Source organism: Meles meles, chromosome 2 (assembly GCF_922984935.1).
Source record: "Meles meles chromosome 2, mMelMel3.1 paternal haplotype, whole genome shotgun sequence".
NCBI classification, from domain to species: domain Eukaryota; kingdom Metazoa; phylum Chordata; class Mammalia; order Carnivora; family Mustelidae; genus Meles; species Meles meles.
In genome coordinates this window covers 49,538,851-49,563,184 of record NC_060067.1, presented here as the reverse complement: position 1 = coordinate 49,563,184, position 24,334 = coordinate 49,538,851, and the positions used below count along the sequence as shown (strand labels likewise).

The 24,334-nt window shown below is 44.5% G+C and overlaps 1 protein-coding gene across 2 annotated transcripts in view; it reads right to left on the bottom strand.

The window, feature by feature from the left end:
- CCDC149 (coiled-coil domain containing 149) overlaps window positions 1-24,334 on the bottom strand; it is a 100,432-nt gene that overhangs the window by 59,166 nt on the left and 16,932 nt on the right. For both annotated transcript variants that reach the window (XM_045989589.1, XM_045989599.1), the window contains exons 2-3: window positions 8,279-8,440; window positions 6,036-6,074 (exon numbers count right to left, since the gene is read on the bottom strand). In XM_045989589.1, the coding sequence (XP_045845545.1) occupies window positions 6,036-6,074; window positions 8,279-8,440 (201 nt within the window). The remainder of the gene's footprint in view (window positions 1-6,035; window positions 6,075-8,278; window positions 8,441-24,334) is intronic.

Sequence of the window (24,334 nt, the reverse complement as noted above, 5' to 3'; positions counted from 1 at the left end):
AAAAGAAAGCCTCGACAGCTATATTTCTAGAACGATAATCATGAAAGTTCTGGTCTGTCCTCTGAGGAGAAGACAAAAGAGGCAAGAAGATATTTATGACCAGACCCTTAGTTGCCATGAGAAAGAACACTGGCTTTACCAGGTAAAGATTCCTAGCTGTTTCTGGCTCTCCACAACTTCGAAGCACATCAAAGTACTTCATCTCTGGACTTCCAAAATGGGTTAAGTTAAATGTTGACTATGCTTCCTCCCCACTCAGTCTAAGAGTCGAATATAGAACAAAAAAACCTGAATGAGAACAAGGAACTCCAAGTTAGCAGATCTGGATTTTAGTTCTGCTCTATGAACTGGCTGTGTGACCTTGGGCAAGTGAGGGGAAAAAAAGAAACCAGCCAACATTCATTGAGCACTCAGCAAGTCCCAGCCAATGAGCGTGATGAACACTATCATACCAGTTCCTCAGAGGAGCTTTATGAATGTATCTCATGGTTATGTTCACATAGGAGGAATGTGAACCTAAGAAAGAGTAGGCAGCTTGCCAAAGATCACCCACCAGCAGGCAGAAGGGTGAAATTCACATCGGTACGATCAGATGCCAAACCTGGGCTCTTCCGACCTGCTGTGAGCCTCAATGCTGCCTTGCGACTTTGTACAAGACCTAACCTGCCAGTGTGACTTTGGGAGACACCTGGGAGGTCACATACATACATGCATGCATATATGGTCTCAGAAAAGCACAAAGCACTACTGAGGCTGAAGATGTGGTATTGCTTCTACCTACATTTGAAAAGAACCCTCAACTACATTTGTGTTCAGCTCAAGGTGCTATGACAAAATACCATTATCTGGGGGCTTATAAACCCCAGAAGACTATTATTCAGAGTTCTCCAGGCTGACAGTCTGAGACCAGGGAGCCAATATAGTCAGGCTCTAGCGAGGACCATGCTCTGTTGTGACTCCTTGGGGCATCCTCCGGGGCGGAGAGCAGAGAAAGTGAGCTTTCTCATGACTTCTGGAAGAGCATTAATCCCGCTCATGACAGCTCCGCTTCAATGACCTCTTCTCATCCTAACTACCTTTCAGAGGCCCCACCTTCTAATACCTTCACACTGGGGGAGCATAGTTTCAATATATGAATGTTGGGGGGATACAGACATCCTGCCCATAACAATGATCATAGCAATCTCTCCCTCTGAGTTGATACATGAACAGGGAAGACTGAAGTAGAGACCACAGAAATTCCTCCTTCCCAATCAAGAAATGAGGCTGATGGGCAATGAGATGGCTCTGTGTGGTACCTTTTCCCTTTCTAACATGTGGATCTTTGGACCTCCATGTCCCATTTGTTAACATGACAGCTGGCTCTTGTTCCAGTGCTTTCTGCTTAAATCAGTGCACCTGCTTTTCAGCTGGAGGGGTAAATATTTTACCCACCATCTTGCCTTCGTGATAAACATGTAAATTAATATAGGAGACACTCGGTCAGAGTGCATGCTTCTACCTTGTTCCTGCTAAACGGAAAAGTGAAGAAAATCATTTTGCCTCTCCCTTCCAGTCCTGTCATATGTGTGTCAAAGCTGTCTGCTTCTGGCTAAATGCAAACTCTCGTTGCAACCAGGACTGAAATACTCATTGGTGCATTTTCGTCCCCACACCGAGCTAAGGAAAAAGGCATCTTAACATTCACTGCCCAAAAACCAGTCACATGTTTCTATAAATTAACTAAAAGTAAATAAAATTTTTAAAATGTATGTTGAATGAATAAAATTCTTTATATTTCCAAATCCTGGAACTATTTTTCCCCACTTATTATCAAGACATCTCTTCCATCACTAAGCCAGAATTCTCTCCCTTGCTTTGGGCTTTTGGCTCTCTCCATAGCATCAATGGCCATTACATCTGATTTATTTTAATTATTTTGTTTATTGTTTGTTCATAGCATCTCTACTAGAATTAAAGTGATTATATTATTTATCATCTAAACCAAGAGGCTCTGGGGAGTGAAAAGGAGCCCTAATACAAATTATGCCAGGACAAAATGGAGATATTCCTGGGGAAACAAAGGTGTAGTCGCCCTAACTACAATGCAAGTTCCAGAAGCTCGGGGATTTGGATCTTTTCTCAGACCTGTGTCCCCACTGTCTAAATTAGCACAGGACACCCATGAGATGCTCCATAAATAGGTACTGAGTCAATGTGGCTAAGAGCATGAGCTCTGAATGGACGGCAGGGGTTCATACTCTGGCTCCAACACCAATGAATTACGTCATTTCCCTGCGGTAATTTCCTTGACCACCATATGCTTCAATTTCCTCATCTGTCAGATGGCGACACTAATGAGAGCACCCACCTCACATGGCTGGGTGAGAACTAAATGAGCTCATCCACAGTACAATGCTGAGCACAGGGTCTGTACATGTCTAGAGTGGGCACTCCAAAAGGTTGGCTGCCATCATTACTCTTGGTCATTCCAAGGTCTTGTGAAGAAGGCCTGTGGAGCAGACAGTTAATGTCTGCCTACCCAGCACCCTTTAACATAACAACAGTAGAAGCCTTCTTGTGTCTATAGAATGCTTGGCTGTGCCTGGCCAACCCTGAGATGGGCCCCTGGCTTGAGCCTGGACTACAGGAGCTCTCACTTGGGACTGAGGAGCACCTTTTTTCTAGAGATCAAAGATGTGGAGTCACATTTCCCATTCTACAGAGAAAACAGGTTCACAGAAAGAAACGATGGCTGCTGAGTACAGAAGAGGGAGCTGGGGTAGCCAAAGCCCTGGCTGCATTTCTGCCTCCCTGCTCTCTGTTCAAATAACCCTCTGAGGTCCTATGAGCCAGGAAACCCCGCTCGGACCCCAACTACTTTAACCTTCCAAATGGAAACGAAAGGGTCCTGACAAGAGCCATAGTAGGCAGATTCAACACATTCATATATAACTGATTAAAAAAAATTTAAGGGGGATAATGTGGAGAAAGAGAGGACGAAAAATGTTTATTGGGGCTCACCTTTTGCCAGGCACCATCGGGAGGACTCTGCTGGTACCACTATGTGGTAGGTACCATATTTATTCCCATTTTATGGATGAGACTTCTAAGACTCAAACACCCAAAGGAAACTTCCCAAGGCCACACAGTTATTTACAGTGTCACTGCTGGTTTCCTAGCAGCCCTTCTATCCTCGGTGATTAATCGAAGCCAATCAACACATGGCACTCTCCTGGTGAATGTCAGTAGACCAGGAATGGGAGCATGTCCTACACTAACCCAATTAGACTGGAGAAAAGCCTTCTATTCCATGGCTGGGGGTTTTGCCTCTCCTGCTTAGGGGAACTGGCCTTAGAAGAAAGTGAAGTTCTTTATTCTATGTAAAGAAGAAGAAAGAGAAAATTCAAGAGTTCTCTATCTCTTCAAGAGAAAGCTGGTGTTGAAACTGGCACAGTGGTAGAGTGGTCAGATAAAATACGGGATGCCCTGTTCAACTTGAATTATAGATAAATAACGAATAATGTGTTGGCATAAATTTGTCCCAAATATTGCATAGGTCATACTTTGTCTTTTGCTTTTCTTTTTTTTCTTAAGTAGACTCCATGTCCTGCGTAGAGCCCAGCATGGCGCTTGAACTCAGGACCCTGAGATCATGACCTGAGCTGAGATCAAAAGGCAGATGTTTAACTGACTGAGCCACCCAGGTAGCCAAAGGGCCATACTTTTATCCTACAAAGTTTTGTCTATCTGAAACCCGAATTTCCCAACTGTCCTGTATTTTTTTTAAAAGATTTATTTATTTATTTGAGAGAGCCAGAGAGCATGTGCATGCTCATAAGGGCAGGGATTCTGCATGGAGCCAAAACACTGGCCTCCATCTCCTGGCCTGAGATCATGACCTGAGTCGACTCTTGGGTTAGATGCCTAACTGACTCTGCCCCTACCCAGGCACCCCTCAGGAGTCCTGTGTTTTATTTGCTAAGTGTGGCACAGTGGAGAGAAGGAGTACACATAATAGAGAAGTAGGATGCTCTACCTTTGAACTTCTGGTTTTGCAAAGTCATTGATTTCTTTACTGTTTAAACACTTCAGAATTTTGGTTGCCTGCACCCCAACCCATCCTATCTCATGCAGCAAGTCAGAGGTTCCAAACCAGGCAGAAGGATATAGAGCCAAAGTCACACCACTGTACAAATCCCAAAGGGACAGAAATTGAATGCTGTATTCAAATCTAGGACATGGTACTTGCTTTTTCAGAGCTATATGAATGCAGCTTGACAGACTCGCTGGAATTCTTCAGATTCTCTTTGGTCAATGTAAATTTTTTATTATAAAGTCATGGGACGTGAATTCACTTAAACTGTAAAACCCCTTCACGAATACTAACAAACATGAAAATTTCAACAAAGATGACTGTACCTAGCCACCAAAACCCACAAAAACATCAAGTAATTCCAGATTAAGGACAATTTTTAGACATTCATGATAAAATTACACCCTTGTAATTTTGTTTAGAAAAAAATCAGCTCTATAGCAAAATCTGAATTCAGATCAAACCTGGAGTGGTACAAAACAATCAAATAAAATAAGAACAGCATATAGGAATGAGTAGAACTAAATAACCAAATGGGTAACCGAAAGAAGGAGTTGCGTTGCTGTTTAAGGGTGAAAGTCCTGTGTGTGTGTGTGTGTGTGTGTGTGTGTGTGTGAGAGAGAGAGAGAGAGATACTATTTACTCAGCATCAAAAATCTCAAGGAAATGGACCCAACAAGTTTACATGTGATGTCAAGTATACCATCAATGAACAAAAACAGGATGCTGAGTTAGCCATTACAGCTATGAAGAAACAAAGCAATTCCTGTATCTTTATTTCCTAGTTTAGAAGCCCTGCTCTGAGGCAGAGGCTTCTCCATAACGTGGAACACACAGCATTAATATCACCATCATCTGGGCTTGCTTCAACCCCAAAAAAATCTGTATTTCAGGGCATGTCAGTAGAGAACAATTACATAGTTGAGGGAAGGTCTGACAGAGATACCTTTGGAAAACAACAACGTATATATGTATGTATGTATGTATGTATGTATGCAACTGGATTAAAAGAAATATGATTTATGATATTCCCGGACATAATGTTATAGAAATCTTAACTGTCCCCAAATTAATCTACAAATTTAACAAAGCCTCAATCAAAATACCAATAGGTTGGTTCATTTGTTTTGGTGGAATGAGAGGAAGGCTTGATAAAATGTTTGTATATTTTATCTGGAAACAGTAACAAAGAGGAAATACGTGAATAGCAAGGGCAAAGGGAAATAGACTAGCCCAAAGAGATGTCACAAGTATTACAAAGCCCAAACCAATAGAATAATGTGGTACAACACCAGGACTACACAGGAAGGTCCATGGAACAGAACCATATCTACAAATATATAAGAAACAGATCTACAAATATATAAGATCTACAATATCTACAAACAGATCTACAAATCTACAAATCTACAAATCTACAAATATATAACAGATCTACAAATATATAAGAATTGCTCAACGACACAAATTAAGTATCTGAAATCTGTGGGGGAAAAATGGATTCACCTATAAATGATGTGGGCTATCATTTAGTAGAAAAGAACATGCGAGTTTTGCTGGTAGGATGGTTTTAAAAGTCTGAAATGGTAGAGGCTGAATGGGAGAACAGAAGCCATCCATGAACAGTACGCTAAAGATTGACAGCCCTGAGCTCCCAACTCATGGCTCCGGACAGGATTCCCAACAAGAAAGGGAATGCTGTCAAGTGGTATGCCTTCTTCCCCCTTATTAGACCTCACTGGGTTTCCTTCCACACCATCACCTCCACAACCGCCAAATCCTCTTCTCAGTGAGCATTTCTCTACTACCTGTTCCCCACTCTGTAACACAAAAGGATTCTGGGAAGTTAAGAGAAGTTCTCTACACATTCTGGATTCCCTGACACCCCTGACACTCCAGGCATTGTAAGGCATCAGTATGAACAATCTAAGAGTTACCAAACTTCAGGAATAAGGCTTACCTGTTTCCTCTTTTCAGGGGGAAGTGATGGATCTCCATCCTACAAAGAAACAAATGTTACACTTTACTTAAAAAAAAAAAAGAGGTGTGCTTAGATTCAGGGAACTGAACAAAACTCGGAACTAAATTCAGACCCTCCCACTCCTTCCCCCTGCAATCAATAGTGTGCTGAACCAAATTCAAATATATTTTCTTAAGATTTATTTTTTAATTTGAGAGAGAGAAATACCAAGAGAAAGAGCATGAGCAGGGAGAAGAGGGAGAAGTAGGCTCCCCACTGAGCTGGGAACCCAACATGGGGCTTGATCCCAGAACCCTGGGATCATGACCTGAGCTGAAGGCAGATGCTTAACCAACTAAGCCACCCAGGCATCCCTCACATATGCTTTTTAAAAAATTAAGTATAAACTGAACCAGTTATTTTGAAAAAATCTCTAGGAAATCAGTTCCAATTAGGACCAAACCTAGATACTTTCTAAAACCATATGAACCAAGTAAATACATGAAAAAACTGGATTTATCTTTGAGCAGAGCCAAAACTGAGATAGTATTTCATTTGATTTGAGTTCAATCCCTCTTTTATTTTTTTTTAAGATTTTATTTATTTGACAGAGAGAGAGAGAGATCACAAGTAGGCAGAGAGGCAGGCAGAGAGAGAGGAGGAAGCAGGCTCCCTGCAGAGCAGAGAGCCAGATGTGGGGCTAGATCCCAGGACCCTGAGATCATGACCTGAGCCGAAGGCAGCGGCTTAATCCACTGAGCCACCCAGGCGCCCCCAATCCCTCTTTTAAATAGTTAGATCCAAAGGAATAATAGTGGATGCACACATGCTTGAGTTTACCCCATGGGCAGAACAAGTTTGGGAGGGATACGGTAGGGAAGAGGGGATAGGATATGGTCAAGATAAAAGAGTATTAACTGAGAACTTGCAGTCCTCTCAGACTTTCTGTCTTAAAAGTATTCATTTTCCCCGCCGCCACCCCTTTGGTGCCACCTGGAAATAAAAAGAACTCAGGTGACGCATAAATGCTCAGTAAACCAATACTCTTGTCTCCCATGCTGTCTGAATATAAGTCAACATTGTATGGAAACTTCCTATTCTATTTCTGCTCCAGGAGAGATCAATGACCTCAGCTCAGATGTTAGCCATCGGGTCAGCACTCAAAAACAGAGATCGTAACCTTGTGAGGAAAAAAAAAAATGGAATGCATCTAGTTCTCTGCCATTGGTACCCTCCATCTCAGTATAATCTGCAGCCTTAAAAATCTTGCCACGTGAAAACCCAGAGAGACTCTATCTAAATGCCCGGCATAAGGGAAAGATAAAAGAAATTATGGAAATCTTACTACGCAACTGTTTTTAAAAAGGAGTTAAATTTGTACGTATGGCCGAGAGAAATGACCAAAGGACTGAGTGAAAAGCAAGTGCTGGAACTATGTTTACACAGTGGGGATGAATAGAACTCTGCAATGACGGAAACGCTCAGTATCTCACCGTCCCCACACAGTGGCCATCACGGAACTCTTCTACATCCACACAGTCCCACATGGTATCCTGCAGGGATTGGGCCCATGAAATGTGCCGAGACTGAAGAACGGAGTTTTCAATTTCACTGAATTCTAATTAATTTGAAATGGAATTTAAATAATCACATGTGGCTAGTAGCTTCTGGATTAGTGCAGATTTATAATACGAATCCTCTTTAAACAGGGGTGCCTGGCTGGCTCAGTGGGTAGAGCAAGCAACCTTTGATCTCCACGTGGTGAGTTCTAGTCCCAACTACGCTGGGTGTAGAGATTACTTAAAAAAAGAAGAAGAAAAGAAAAGAAAGGTAAAAAGAAAAAGAAACAACAACAAAAAGTGATAAAAATGATAAAAAAAAAAAAAAGATGAAAAGCCCCATACAATTAAACTAAGGAGGAGGCATGTACAAACACTTGTATGAGTTTTCATAGATGCTAGAGGAGGCAGTCCGGAAGCACACACATCTGCTAGCGACTGGGGCTCGGTTGTGGAGGAAACAGGGGTGACAACTTTCACTTCTTCATTTTTCCATGTTGGAACTTTTTGAATGTGAGCCTCCCCGGCCCTTTTCTTTTCTTTTTCTTTCTTTCTTTTTTTTTTTTAAAAAGAACTGATGTGTTAAAATCCTCACTTTTTTTTTTCTTTAAAATTTTAATTCCCGCGTAACCCACTTTCTATCTTAATGAGGGCACGAGAATGTCGCCGTGACGTAACACGTACGATCAGCTCCCGGTACTTCTTCTTCAGGGACTGATGACGCTCCCGAAGCTGATTGGCCATGAGTTTGTACTGGTCCCTTTCTTGCTGGCATGTGTCCAGCTCCTTGGAGAGGATCAGCAGGGCTTCCTTTTTACTCTCCAGCTTTCTTTTACACACCAGGTACTGCAAAACAAAAAAATCCAACCAGCTGGTCAAAAAGGTCAATAGACCTCCGTTTAACACACCCCCTGTTTCATGCTTCCTGCACGGTTGGTTTTGTTTTGTGGAGTTTTCTGTTTTTAGAGAATATATACCTAGAGAGGTCAGTCAGTAAGTGATGTATGCAGTAGGTATACAATATACAGACTGCCATGGTATCTGACCTACGCCCCTCACGACAGAACCAAAACCTTGGATGTTCATGAACTTTAACAAACTGGGATAAACAGATAAAATACTTTAGCTAACATATAGGTAAAAAAGCAAATGTTTTTAAATGACATGGATAGATAGTTGGACCCAAATTTTGTTTAAAAAATATATTTAGGTAAGATTATGTAAAATTTTATTAAAATTCAATGAAATGATATACACAGAAAGATAATTCAATACAAATTTTATAAAAATATTAGTAACAACTCTTGGCCACGTGTTTTTTATAATTTTATTCTTTGTGTTTTTTTGTGTCTTCTAAATTTTCTAGAAGAAAACCATATGGCTCTACTACAATAAGTAAATACAAAAAGTGCTATTAGAAATAACTTAATTGAACTATAAATCACTGCAGAAGATTTCCCTTGTCCATTCAACCCAGCAGACATTTTCTTACCTGAGAATGTTCATTTACTAACTCCACCAAGATGTGTACAACTTCTATAACTCCAATGCAGGCACCACTACCCAAGCACCAAATGAGCTAAGTATTTTAACCACACTTCGATTACCCCCAAACGGTTGGGTATACCTAGCTGGAACTCTTCCTCAGGGGGAAAGGATTTCTTCATCCCTCCTTCTCCCCATCAGTCCATCCCCACCCTGACCATGAACCACCCTTACCTGATAATCAACCACCACACCGGCCAGTGGGAGCCAGACTAGAACTCTTTACTTTCATTGGATATACTGCACCGTCTGGCGTTATTCACGTATGTGAAATGTGGCATTAAATACCTTTTGAATTTGCCCCGTAAAAGACCAAATTCAGAGCATTCGTGAAAACAATTTATAGTTTCATTATACACTCTGACATGAGCACTTTGTCATTATGGACGCTCACACAAAGCAGAGAGAGAATCAGCGCTCCCATACCATTGGAGTCAATGCTCTTTTATGGACAAAAAGCATTACTCATATATAGTGCTTGCTTGGAACTGACTTTGTTAAGTTCAATTTCAAATAAATGAAAGGGGAGAAGAGAGTTTTGTGCATTAGCACAATTTTTTTTTCCTTAAAAAAAAAAAAGGTAATTGCTTAGCTTCAAAAACAAAGGGGAAAGAAAAGCCATTCTGAGACGGATTTGAGTTCTAAGAGAGGACACTTCCACCTTGGGTGAATCTTATTCCTGGCAGTAATGAGGTTGGAATCCTGCCTTAAAACGTCCTGGATTTTTAAGACTTTGACATCGTCTTCGTGGAGGCAAAATGTTTCTGTTGCCACTGTGATTTCTCAGGAGTAAAATCCCCGACGAGTAAATATCAGAGGAGAGTGGCTCAAAACCTAAACTGTAATGTCCTAAGGGAGGTATTGAGATTTCACAGGAAAAAAGTCCCGTTTACACACAATTTAACAGATCTGCCCTTGCGCCTTCGGTTCTTTGCCCAGGATCAGCAAGCCTCGGTTGTCAGGGCTGTTAGTATTGATGGCACAAAAACGGCCACCTTTGTCCCTTCACTTGATCAGATTCAACCCTGAGACCCCAAAGACACTGTCTTCCACCTTCGGGGAAGAAAATTCCAATTGCGTGGAGACATTGTGAGGTGCCGTAGGCAAGATTAGTCGTAACATCGGTCTCAGGAAGAGGTAAGGGCCACCCCTTATTGGCAAAGTGGAAATTCAGGTTCCCTGACCTTGAACTGCTGTCTATTAGGATCCAAGAGAGAAGCAGTTTCTCTCCCAAGTCCTGGTTCAGATAGGGCCTTGGAAGCTGTGAAGGGCTCTAATAGGCCTCCCTTCCCTCGAGTCCAGAGTACCTGGCAGAAAACAGGCACAGAAGCCTCTGTGAAGACAGTGACCTGGGATTTGCTGAGGGGCGTCCCTGCAGCTCGAGTCCCTTCAAGGCACGAAAAACAGGACCATTATACCTGCCCCAAAGGGTCTGAAAGCAAACACATTCCATAAAGAACCTAGAGCCACAGCAGCAAAAGGGCGATCTTCCGGAAGCCGCTGCTCGACTGCTCTCTCTTCCGCTTACTCTGGTCTAGAACAGCAAACGGCAACAACTGCTCTCCATGCCGTTTATTTTTATCAGGAGAACAAATCTCAGGCTGGAGTCTCACTTCTGAAGCAGCTCAAAGTGGTGCTGCCCCAAAGACGGGACGGCTTCCCCGGAGTCCCCTGACCCTGGTGTGGCAGAATCAAGAAGGAAGAAGGCTAGAGAACACTGCTCTGTGTCCCCCCGCCCCACCACAGGCCGGGGGTGCTGGTGAGACTGCGGATGCCCGGCTCCAGCTCAGAGCCACGGAGTCGGAATCTCTGGTACCGGCTCAGGCTCAGGAATCTGCATCGTTAGCCCACGGCACGGGGAATCTCACTCGGAATACACTTTGAAAACCCAGGCTCTAGAGGCCTCCTGCTTCATACTGTGTCCAGAGTTAGAACCCTAACTGCAACAGTTTGAGAGGCCAGCAGTGGCCCGTGGGGCCAGGGGCAAGGCACGGTCTCAGACCGTTCTGTGCCATGTTTTGTAGCCCAGAGGGGTTCTGACCAAAATACAAACTAGGGCTCTGTCTTCCTGCACCTGGCCAGAGAGCCCACGTCTGTTATCAAAGGAACAACATAAAACTCTGGGGGGGGGGGGGGGTGCAGAGAAGCGATATTGGGGAATGGGAAGGAATTTCTCACACTCGTTCTAAAATGGTTATCGTTTGGTCCCTGTGGTGGAAGCTGTTAAAATGACCCATTTCCTAGCCCTCCAATTGGAAACAAAGCAATGAAAAAAACGGAAGGGAAGGTAAAGGTCCTGAAGAGCCTCCTCGTTGGCAGCTTCTGAACAAGAGGCAAGTGCCCGGATCCAGCCCCAGCCTCGGGCAGGACCAAAAACTGAACAGGAAGCCAGACCAACCAAGTGACTGGGCTTGAGACATTTCAGCTCCTAAAGGAGGACAGGGTAAGTGCAGAGGACGGAGAAGGTGGACAACAGAGAATCCGCAGGCAGGGTCAGGCACCCTCCGTCCCGAAGTGGGTCTCCCGAAGAGCTAATCATGAACCGTGGGGGTCCTGGGAGAACCACAGAACAGAACACACACACTCCGCCTGGAAGATGAGAGGGGCAACCAGGGTGCCCTGAAACTTGAGGAACCCATGATTTTACCCTCACTATCCAATATCATTAGGGGTAAAGGATGTCCAGGAAAACATGGAGGGAGAGGGATGGGGCTTCAGTCCAGGAGGTAGGACTCACTTCAAGCGCCCAGAAATTGCTTCCTCTGCCCTATCTAGGACAGAGCTGGCTCAGTGGTTTCCAAAGATCACCTGTGACCATGGCAGTTTCAGAATCTCTATATAGCAGGGGTTATCAAACGCCCACTAGCTGCCGTGGGTGCTGGGCGGAGGCTGTGATCGCAATAACAATTTACGGCAGAACGAGAAAAGGCTAATGCCTGTGTGGTTAACATAAGCATCTCTTTAATATTTCCAGCTCTCCTTTCCTTCCAGGCCTATGGCAGGACTGTCCCTCCCTGTGCTTTGGAGTAAGGTAGAGGCATATAACTTGCTTTATCCCATAAAATGGACCTCTCAGGGACATGAGGTTCTCCCAGGGTGAAAGCACTTGAGAGTCTAGGTGAGAATCACTGGTCCTTCCCCTCCCCAGCTGCAACAGGTGTGGAAGCAGGTACGGCCCTGAGGATGAAATGGTCTTGACTGTGGTGTCAATACAGCAGACGACTTGCCCTGGAGAGTCCAAGGGGTCCACAGAGACCCTGACATGATCCAGAAGTAAAATTCTGTGGTGTTAAGGTATGGAGATTTGGGAGAGGTGTTTGTTACCAGGGCCCAACTTAGCCCATCCCAATTCATGGAGTCGAATCAGAGAACGAGCATAGGGAGACCAGTGAAGAGGATATTTGCCCCTGATCTGTGCTTCTGTTGAACCACCGCAAAGATGAAGATCCATTACTGCTATTATTATCACTGTGAACCGAAAACATAGTTTCTGTGACAGATGCTCTCCGTGTGTGGGTGCCTTCAATCCTCACAGTAACACCGTGAGGTCACTCTGACCTCATCGTGTACAGTGTGGAAGGGCTTATGTAATGTGCTGAGGGGCAAGCAGAGTCAGAATTTGAACCCAGATCTCTGTAGAGCCAACCCCTGGAAGCCCCAGTGCCTTAAAAACTAAGCATTCCATGAAAAAGAAAGGAAGAAAAATACCAGAACATTCATGGAGTTGCTTCCTACGTTGAGTTGGTATTCCCAGCACGAGGGAGCTAAGGAAGGGCGGTTTTGAGTTTGGCTAGTTTTTAGACCTGGAACAAATGAGTGAAACCTGTATCTCTTCACCCACTCTCCTCCACATCTCGGGGGCCTGCCTCTCTTTTCCTCAGATGAAGTCTGAAGGAAGACGGGAAAAAACAAAAGGACTCTACAAGCATCTCTCCCCTGTGCTCCTTAAGAGGGAGCCAAGTGGAAGCGATGAGTTTACTATCCACTTATAAGAAATGGGATAAACTACAGGGCATCAGAAAAGAACCAGAGAGCTATTTCCTCCAACGCGGCCAGGCTGGAACAGTCTTCTGAAAGCTATAGCTGGTCTCAGCCACCCATTCAACAAATATTTCCTAGGTGCCTTCTCTGTGTGAGGCACAGAGCCAAACACCGGTCCCCCGAAGGGATAAATGGTCCTGTTGATTTTGAAAATGAAAAACATGATACCTGGATAACAAACCTAATTTCCACAATCCCTTACGGGTTTTTCTGAATCTCCCCGGTGTTCTGAAGACCGAAAACATGTTCACATCCCATTAGTGACCTCAGTGATGTGAGGGCGTTTATGGTCTTTATGCTACTAAATGTGAATCTTTAGATATTTGCTGAAGACAAATAAATGTGTTTGATTATTGACTAAGTCACCACCCTAGAGTCTGCTGGGGCCAATACTTAACATTCTGTATGCTTATGGCATTTCCTCTCAGATTCCAATAACTCCTGCTTCTGAAACGACTTTGGGGCCCAAGGATTTTGGGTAGGGAACCCGACTTTTACTTGAAAGTCTCCCTCACCAATCCCTACGTAGTCTCGATGACATGTGTGTGATTAACACCCAGTCTTTCTCAAACAGGAATTGTCCCAAACCTAAGCGTTTATTAGATTTTGACTTCCTCATGTAGACCAGGAAAAACTAAAAGTACATTACGTGCAGTAAGCCTTCAAGTTGCCATAATGCTGTGGGTTTATTCCCATAGCCTATTTTTTTTTCTTTCGAATTAGCATCGGATGCAGGAACTGGGATAAACCTCACAGATAACCCACGTGACTGCCCAAAATCGCAAAGAACAACGTTCCTGGCTACTGGATATTTTCTAAAAGTGTTTTCCAAGTCATGGGTCATGACACCTTCATCTGGGTACTGAGATCAATTCACTTGCAACCCCTCATTTTCTTTAAAAAAAAGGAAAAAAGATGCAGCATAGAACAGAAGATAGCACCCATGCAGTTTCACCAGACTTCTCCTTTTGAACGTGGGTGTAGGAATAAACACACACACCCCTGTGTATTGTCACACATTTATTGTGGACCGTCATCTATACACCTGTTCTCTACTATTCTGTAGGAAGCCACTCCGTGCATTTACTCATTCACTGGAAAAATACGGAATGAAGCTCCCCAAGGGAGACAAGAGTGGGATGAGGGGGTGGGTTCATGGGCAGGGGAGGAAACCTACATGGAGGACTCGGTGCTTGGTGAGTTTTGAGAGATGGGGGCCATTAGGTAATGCAGATAATTAGAGCTTTGGGATGAAGGCACAGCCCTGATCAGTTCGGACCTGCCCTGCCCACCTCACTGAGCTCCAAAAGGAAGGTGCTGTGCGAAATTTGACTTTATATGCTTTTTCAAAATTAGAAGTATTATTCTTCTCGCATTTAAGGTGAACAAAACACTTTTGCAGATACTCCCTCAGTTGGATGGTCCACACTATATGACAAGTGGGACAAAAACTGTTTCTCCCATTTGACAAAGCAGCTGAGATTATCTTTCCCAGAGTCACATACCTAACTAACTACTGTCAGCTCAAACCAGGACTCATTTTTAAAAAAGATTTTAATTGTTTATATGGGAGAGAGCATGAACACATGTGCAGGCAGAGGGAGAAGGAGGCACAGACTCCCTGTTTTGCGGGGAGCCCGATGTGGGGCTTGGTCCCAGGATCCTGGGATCATGACCTGAGCTAAAGGCAGACACTTAACCAAGTGAGCCACTCAGGTGTCCCTGCCTCAAACCACGACTCGTAATACAAATTCCAGGCTCTTTTGGTCTTCGATATTGGTACCAAATACATGAGTGGCAGACCCACATATTACTTCGGAACAGGACACTCAGAGATCACTGTGCACCGAGCAGCGCATTTTACGCACAATATGTTGAGGCCCCATTTGGAAGACAGGCAGCTCTCCTGGGGCCTTTTCAAACACATTCCCTGGGGAAGGGCTGAGGCATAAGAGGCCACCCAGCCACCTGCTCAGGTGTCAGCCAACTCCGTCCCCAAGAGTTCTGGCTGGCTGTGTGCTGACGACCACACAGGGCTCAACACCAAGTGAATCACAGGCATGAGACACTTAGTTTTTCAAAGGGCACTTGCACACAGTTATGCTGGTTGTGATTCAGGCCCCGGGGCCTCTTTTCTTGGCTAACCCAAATCCTCCCCCCACCTCAGCCAGGGTTTTTGTTCATTCTGATGGCTTTTCCATCATCTCTGTGCCAATTTCACCTAAGTTGGTGTCATCACCAGCTCAGACTCTCATCTGCATTCACGCTCATCTCTAACTGGACGCCTCCATTGGAACATATGAGGGGCAGCTTGGTCTATGACCACATCGAGCCCACTCTAACCTCAGGGCCTTTGCATTGCTGTTTCTTCTACTTGGCACATTCTGGATGGCCCATTCCCAGGTTTCCTTCGGATATCTGTTGTAATGTCTCCTTCTCAGGAAGCTCGTCCCTGTCTGTCACCACCCAGAATCTCAATCTTTTCATACTGTGTTACTTTCCTTCATTGCACTTGTTACTTGACCTTGAGTTATACAACTCACTATTGGTTTATTGTCAACCTCTCTCTCTCTCCAGATCCTGGCACTAAAAACAATGCAGGGTACCTACCTGGGGCTCAATACATACATATAATGAATGAGACAATGGCATATATTTATCTTACCTGGACATCCTGTGACACATGTAGTTTTATCCCCTTTTGAGAGAGTCTCAAACTCACAGGTGGTAAAGACCTCAGGAATCCACTAAGGCAGGCCTCTAATTGCACAGATGAGGAAGCTGGGACTCAGCACGGTACACTGTGGTACACTGGCTTACACAGGGTTGGCTAGTGGGACCCAGAGTCAAAACCTAAGCTGAGGATTTCTCTCAGTCCGGTGCATTTCTCTCCACCCCCCCAAATCAAGGTACATATCCCTAGCAAGACATGAATGCCTATAAACTTAGAACGGTGCCTGGTCCTTTTTTATAGTAATAAAAATTATTAATATAATACAAGAGATAATAATAGATGATAATGTGACCTGATCATCATTCATTAATCATTACTAACTACAGCATGCTAAATGCTATAGAGAGGTACACATGGAGATCCCAGAAACACAGGGAAAGGCAGTTTGAATGATGGTTGACAGATCAGGTCGGACTGTGGGATCTGATCAGCTTCCTTACCTCCAGCTGGAAGGAGCTGCAATGCCTGCATTTGGATCTTGGCTTGACCACTCACTGGTTACGTGAGCAATTACTCAGCCCCTCCAGGCCTCAGTTTCTCTATTTGTTAAATGGGTATACTTATAGTATCTTCATAGGGCTCGTGTGAGAATTAAAGCAATTAGTATGTATAAAACATTTAAAATAGGAAGTGCCATATGCGTATTGACACTCTACTCTTTTTAAGCACTAGGAGAGGATCACAGCTCGGCAAAAAAGGGGCTCGAAGAGTTGGAGGAAGATGTGAACATTTGGAAGGGATCCCAAAGGACAGGTGGAGGGGTTCGTTTTGTTGGGGAGTAGATGAAGTTGTGACAGGTGGCGGTGATGGGAAAATAATATTCCCGGCAGGGAAACGGCCAGAGCAAAGCACAAAGGTGACACATAGGAAGACACGCTGGGCCGTCTCTGGCACCGGGGTGGGAATGACGCCTGCATCAGATAAAGCTGGAAAGAGAGACAGATGGGTGGTCAGGTCAGAAAGGGCCTGGAAGTCGTGCTGGAGAGTTCAGATTTTATTCTTCCAGCAAGCAGGAGCCCTGAGGGGCTCTGAATAGGGGAGTGACATTAAGAATCCTTTGAGGAAGACAATTGGGTCCTGATATCATGTGGCGTAAATTATCTTTGACTCTACTGCTTGGGTAAAATTGGTTGCTGAGCTCCCAGGGGGGAGGGGAAGGCAGCTGGGGACGGGGGCCTGCTTTGCAGACATACCTCTGGATCCTGCCGTTTGATCTGATCTGTCAAGCCTACAAAGAACATACTGACTTTGCTGTTTCTTAATATGGATTCTGTTATCGCCTTGTCTAATGCAATTCTGTTAGGGAGGGTGCTGCCCAGGCAACAAGAAACAGGCATGGGTCTGGCCTCAGCCTCAGCAGCTGGTATCAGAATCCTATTGACGGGCGAATGGGTTACATGGCTGCCCAACCCCCTGTCCAAGGGCTGAGCCCAGGGGGACAAGCCACAGGAAAATGCCCCCATTTTCTGGTCACTTGGGTGGGGCCAGGGGATACACACTTGATTCTCCTTAGGCTTCCATTTTTGCTCCCTAGTCAGGGTGTAATTCTGCCTGGTAAGTTTGAGTGTGGTTTAGGGGCTGGCGATATTTGCTCTCTTCCCTACCCAAGGAAAGGCGGGTTTGGCTTTGTTTTCAGTAAAGAGGAAGAAGAAAACAAATTCGTATTTTTGGAATGTCTTCTACATCCCAGGCACTGTTAGGAGTAATACTAAGGAGAAGTGGACCTTTATTTCATTACCATAGTAAGTGTTGCAGCCTCTATTCAGCGAATATTGTTACTTTCCAAATTATACTAAATGCTCGACTTGAAACATTATATTCAATCCTACAGCTACCTATGAAATAGGTTGTACAATTAGCTCCATTCTAGAGATGAGGAACTGAAGCTCAACGAGGTCAGCTTATCCTTCATGACTAAAGGAACGAGTAGCACACCCAGACTGTTCTCTGCATTGATCAATCAGGATCCTTTGGTCATTAAGCAACAGTAACTGATCCTCTCATGTAGGCATGTCCTGGAAAGACTGTGGCACACATAGAATTAGCAGGACACAGGGAGGCAGCAAGGTGACTCTGGAGTCTGAAGGCAAGATGAGGTGTCCGTGCAGGAAAGATCAGATCAGAGGCCACCAATCGATCGGGTAGAACTCCATTACATTTCAGCCTTTTTCTCTCCTCAAGGGGTTCTCCAGACGCCCAAAGCAAATCGTGTGCCAGCCTTCCCCTGGGGGAGACCAGGACACCTGTGCTCTCTCTGCAGATTGTATCCAGTGGTAATACCCTCCAAAGCGGGGTGTAGTTGGAAAGGAGAGAACAATGAATGATCACCCCATTCATCTGGGTGGATCTATTCTAGTGAGCTTATTTCTCAGCTTTGCTAAGGTCCTCCCTCCCCTTCTGGTGATTTATGAATAAAGACTGAAAAAGAAAGAGTGGGCATTTAATAACAATTCCTTTTATTTTAATGGACCCCTGAGTCTTTACTGATCATACCCAGAAACACACATACAGTGGTGAAGTTTCCAGATTGCAGTGGGGTAAACACCTACCTATTGGGGAAAGAAAAAAACCGCACACCAACTATACCCAGTAATCAGTGAAATGTGAAAAGAATAAACTTGGTAAAATATGCCCAGTTTTCGGCATGTATATTAGATATCATGAAATATTTTTATTATCCTCTCAAATATAGATTTCTTTTGAATTGCATTTCAATTATATTTTTAAAGCACAATTCACAAGTCATTTGTCGACGTTAATTCATGCCCGCACATAAGCACCATGAAGATAGCCTTGTGCTGATCATCTGAAGAGCCCAGACCCATAGTTTTCACCACTGAGTGGCTTTTATCTACCCGTTTACTGTTATCTGCAATAAAGCAAATCATAATTTGCTACAAGGAAGACCATAATAATTAAATGTCTATCTGACATACTACATTACTATTTAGATGGCTTTACGAACAGATAAATGCAGAGAGGGATGAAGGTAGCTGGGATGTCAGGAAGGGGACCTCTCCACCAAGTGACTCTCACCCTCAAACAGTGACTCATGGGTCTTGGCAATTTTTACTGATGGAATCAGGCTAGTTCTCATCAGCTGCTGCAAGAACATACCCGCCAATCCCCAAAGGCTTTGCCGCATGATAATAAACGTATGTTGCTGAAGGGTTCATGTTCAGGAATAATTTAGAAACTTCTCAATTCACAGAGTCACTCTTTTCTTAGAGGTATTTCCTCCCCTGGTCCCCCTGTATTCTGTCAAACCCTCTTCCTACCCTATCTTCCATCCTCCTCCCAGGATACCTCCTTTCTCATCCAATTTGCAGCTTCAGGTAAACAGTATTCAACAAATGACATAACTTCACCTGCGGATAAGCCACTCCCGCCATTCCCGGAACCCCTACTTTGCCCTGCCTTGTGACATCTGGCTGGGAACGTCACGATGGCCTCCTTGTCTCCCCACCTGTCTAGAGCAGGTACCAGTCCCTTTGAAAACCATAAATCAGGTCTTGCCACTCACTCATCTTTAAAACTATCTCTGTTAAAGAGACTGACAAATAGGAGCCTTTCGATTCCTGGCTGCTGTCCACCTCTGACTCTTCCTGGCTCCTCATAGCCATGTGACATTCTGGGTACACCTTAATTAGAGCATCACAGCCACCTGCCCCCCTGTCTGCTTCGTCACAGACTGAGACCTCCCTGCAGCCAAGGTCCAACTCATTCACCTTTGCATCTCCAGAGCCAAGCTCCTGACCAAGAGTGAGCGCTCAGTAAGTATTTGAGAAAAAAATGAATTTTGGTTCCTAGTAAGCTGAAATATATATTTACATACACACACACACAGACACACACACACACATATATGTAAATATATATGTTTGTAATATGTTAGTAAGCTAATCAATTATTATTTATTGTTAAGCCTAAAACTCTAAATTCCATTTCGGCATCATTTAGAAAAAGTCGTCTGTTTGCAAAAACTTGGTATGTATGGAGAGGTCACAAGATGGCTCCTATAGAATTAGCAAAATGGCATTTGCATGTCACCTCATTTTTGTTGCTGAAAATGGGCACTTCCCCACGTCACAAGGGAATAAACTTCCTTTGCCACCTTCCCTCTCTGGATGGGCTTTGAGGACTATTGCTTGGAGATACCCTGAACCTTGCCAGGCCACATTTGGACATCTATGGGGTAAGAGGCCAAGTGAGGCCAAGCCCGTGCAGATGGTCACGTCACTGAGGTCCCGCAGCCTGCAGGCACCCCGACAAGCCGTGCTGACTCGCCAGCACCTGTGCGAGCCGTCTTCGCTGGACATGACCGTGTACCCCAGTCTCCAACTATGTAGCTCCCGAGCATTTCCACAGCCCTGTTCTAAATCTCTGTTTGCCTCTGTAATTTTTAGATAACATTTCAGCAATTTCAGGTTGGTAACTTAATGATTCTAATGCCATTCTCTAAGATGACTTTTTTTTTTTTTTTTTTATGATCTTTCTCGGAGTCACCGTGGCAGTTTCCCCTCTTCGGTATTACTTTCGACAGGCAAACTTTGATTATTTGAGTGCCCCAGGGGATGTGCTGAAATTTAAGTTAAGTGAGATTTCAGGTAATTGGAAGAGTTTATAATGTGAACTATAGTAGCTGGGGGGTATGTGAAATTCACTGACAGTCTTGGTTAACTGAAGTTAGGAATAACGAAGGTTTGCCTGGATATCTATTTCAATCCTTCGCCCTGTTACTTCTCCCTTCCTCCCTCTCCCCACCTTCTGTCTCTATGCTGTCTGCATGTACTCCTTTTCTTTGCAGGCCTACAGAGATGAGGAGGAAATGCAAGGAAAAACGACTGGCTTTCCTCCTAATTGACCATAAATGGTGGAGGAAAGCCCTCTCATTTGCTGAAAATAGAGTATATTTTTAAAAATCATTGCTTGCCTAGAGTGAGTTTGCGCTGTCTGCAGTGCTGGGCTGATCCGACCTTGCCTCTGGCCACAATGCTGATGACAGGGTGTGCAATTCTGGTTCATTTCAGAGATCTGGTGTTCGGGATGGGGGGCTGATATTACCCATGCATCTGAGGCTCTCCCTTTTCTACTCAGGTTGCCAGGGGCCCGGGATACACTAGATACAGGTGACAGCCCATTTGACCAATGCTCACATATGCAATGACACATTATAACATATGACGGTCACATGTGGAATGTGATGCTAGATCCACTCAGCACTTCACTATAGGATAATAATTCAACTCAGCTGCAGAAAGCTTTTCTTGTGGGCTGGGTAGCAATAAAAAGCCAGCAAAGCATGGACAACATTTTGGACAAACTGTCATTAAAAGTTATAACATTGTTGTGGCTCATCTTCCCCTGGGCTCAAAAAGAAATCATTTAAAAAAACCCAAAACCCTAAAAATCCTACTATGGATGAGCCCCACCGACCGCTGTATATCCACCTGTATCCGCTGTATATCTAACTTCTCAGATCTGCCCCCAAATACCAGAAGGCAGAAGAGACCTCTAGCAGACCCTCCACTTTATAGATGAGGCTCAAGGAAGGCTACAACCAAGCCCAGGACTACCCTTTAACAAAAGGGAATTTGGGAGGCACCAAGACAAAGGGACCATGAATAGACACAACATGGCATCTGGGATTTAGAGTGAAATGATGTGGCTCTCATGGCCGTCACCTACGAATGGCCATGGAAAGCCACTCACCCTGCTCTGGGCTTCGGTTTTCTCTTTTATAAATGCTGTGTGACTGACCATCAACATCTTGGGATCCACTCTGTGCCCAAAGGTGATTTAGCATTTCACATATATAAATCATTCATCCTTATCACAACCCCAAAATGCAGTCATTATTCCCTTCTACGGATGAAGAAACTGAGGCTCTGGGAGATTAAAAAAAGGTCACGCAACTTGTAAGTGGCAATGGTGGGATTGAAACCCAGGCCGGTCCCATGCCCTTCTTGCCACAGTGCCCCATGCCTCCCTCAAAGAATCATACAGATTCTGTAAAACAATGCATGTGAAAAAGCACTTGAGGGACATGGGTGGCTCAGTCGGTTAAGCATCCAACTCTTATTTTGTCTCAGGTCATGATCTCAGGGTCATGAGATTGAACCCTGCCATCAGGCTCCATGCTGGATGTGGCGCCTGCTTCTGATTCTCTCCCTCTCCCTCTGCATCTGTCCCGCCCCCAATCCCCATGCACACATACACACACACTCTGTCTCTCAAAATAAATAAAATATTTTTAAAATAAAAATTAAAAAGCACTCAATATTCTAAAGGGACCAATCTTGCACATAATCACAATAAGAACTACATCGGTCCTATTCAAAGAAAGAAAACAACCTTTATTCCTAAGTGTGTCAGCAGACCTTGCCTTTCTGAAAAATGTCATCTCCCTGCTGGGATGAATAGCTCCATAAGCGGGTCAGAGTGCTCAAGATGGAGATTCGACTCAAGACAGAGAATTTGTGGGAATATTCCCTGGCTCCCATCCCTCCGACACTTGAGTCAGGTGCAGATACTCCAAAGCAAGGAGGGGTTCCATCCCTGTGTGCCCCAAAAGGCAGTCATCTGCAGACTAGAGATCTTGACATCAGACATGCAAATCCATCATCATTTTAATTATCCAAGTAAATAGAGCTCTTACCACCATCTGCTAAGATGCCAACCAGTCGTGATCATCACGGCTCCCCCCGCAGTTCTCTCTGTGTGAGAACCATGGAGTCATCATCCAAGGGGCCACTTGGGCCCACATTTCTGCTGACAGGATGAAGGCATCTGCAGCTGAAGCCTGCGGCTGGGCGCCAGTGCTGCCCTCTCTCTGCGCTAGCTCACCTTCTGAGCATGGCTCCCTTGCTCCTGCACTTGTTGTCACCACCTCTGGGCAGAACTGATGAGTGGGAAATTTCCCTCAACAAGAAGCATTGGTTCAGAACTTAACCCCGCAGCAGCAAGCTGGGTGAAGAGGCGTTCTGGAACGTGGGAGGGTGTGCAATCCCGGTGATTCAAATCACAGGAGCTTTCAGAGAACGGACTAAACTGTAAACGCTTCTTAAGGTGAGGGTTCTGTCCACGTCTGTTTCTCTGGCTGGTAATGGTGCTGATGGGTCGATTATGCCAGCAAAGGGCTCCTGTGGATGATCTGAATTTATTGTGGCTTTCAGGGAGGAGGGCAAAATTCTCATTGGCCCCACATCACCAACAAGCCACGAGCCAATATTGGAGATGATTTTCTCATTTCCCTTGACCAGGCCATTTGTCCACCACCATCACGGGTCATCAGAAAACCATTTAAATGACAATGAAATGGGTTGTTCCAGTTTAGTCTTCTGCAAGTACAGACACAAGACCTGACACTTAAAACATTCCTGAGCTGGCATGTTCTAGACCTTAACCTGGGTGGTGGTTACACAGGTGCATCCACACATCGAAAGACATCGACACTTAAAAGGAATTCCTTCGGAGAAGACATCACTGATGCAGGTAGTGTCGAGGTTTGGGCATTTCTCTTTCAGTAAGGAAATTTAGTGATAATCAGGATTGCTACAGAGAGTAGCATCAAAAGGACTGACTAAATATATGGCCAGGAGACCATTCTAAAAGGAGATGAAATTTCAGAGGCAGAAAGACCTAAAACGACATGATGGATGGCAGTGGATATCCCGAATAAGACACTGAGCTTGGGAGAAGGGGGGTCAGACTTTCCTGGATTCCAGTTCTGTCCTGCCAGTTCTAGCCGAATGACCTCAAGCAAGTTAACCCACCTCTTGCTGAGCCGAAAATGCCTTATTTGTAAATGGGGACCATGAGAGTCTCTACTTCATAGGGTTTGTGAGGTTAAAGGAGATAATGAATGAACAAGGCATTTAGTCTATAACTGGCATGTAGCTGGCACTTAGTGAGAAGTTATCTTTATCATCATCATCCTCATGATCCACAAGCATCATGTTCATGGCTATCATGAGAACTGTTGCTGTCTGTACTGTGTGGGAGGGTGCAAAGACCAGAGTAGTCAAAACAAGTTGTTGAGTAAGACCTAGCAAGCCTGATGGGCCTAGATCCCACATATGACCATGTGTGCATCAGACAAAACACTGATGGCAGACCCTCCTGCACCCCTCATTGCATGCCAGGTCCATGCTGGGCACTTGACACACATTCCCAGTGAGGCCCTATGAGGTAGGTATTACTAGGATCCCCTACATCCATGTAAGAGTGTTGGTCAATGAGAGGGAAGCAGAAGTGTCCTGGGAGACTGCTGGGAAGCTTCCTAAGAAGGAGCCCACTCTTCTTCATGTCTTCTTCTTCCTGCAAAATACTGGTCCCAGAATAGAAAGCTCTGCTCTTGGAATGGTGGATGAGAGAAACAGAAGGTGCCTGGGTCCCAGACAAACTGTAAGCCACCTTAT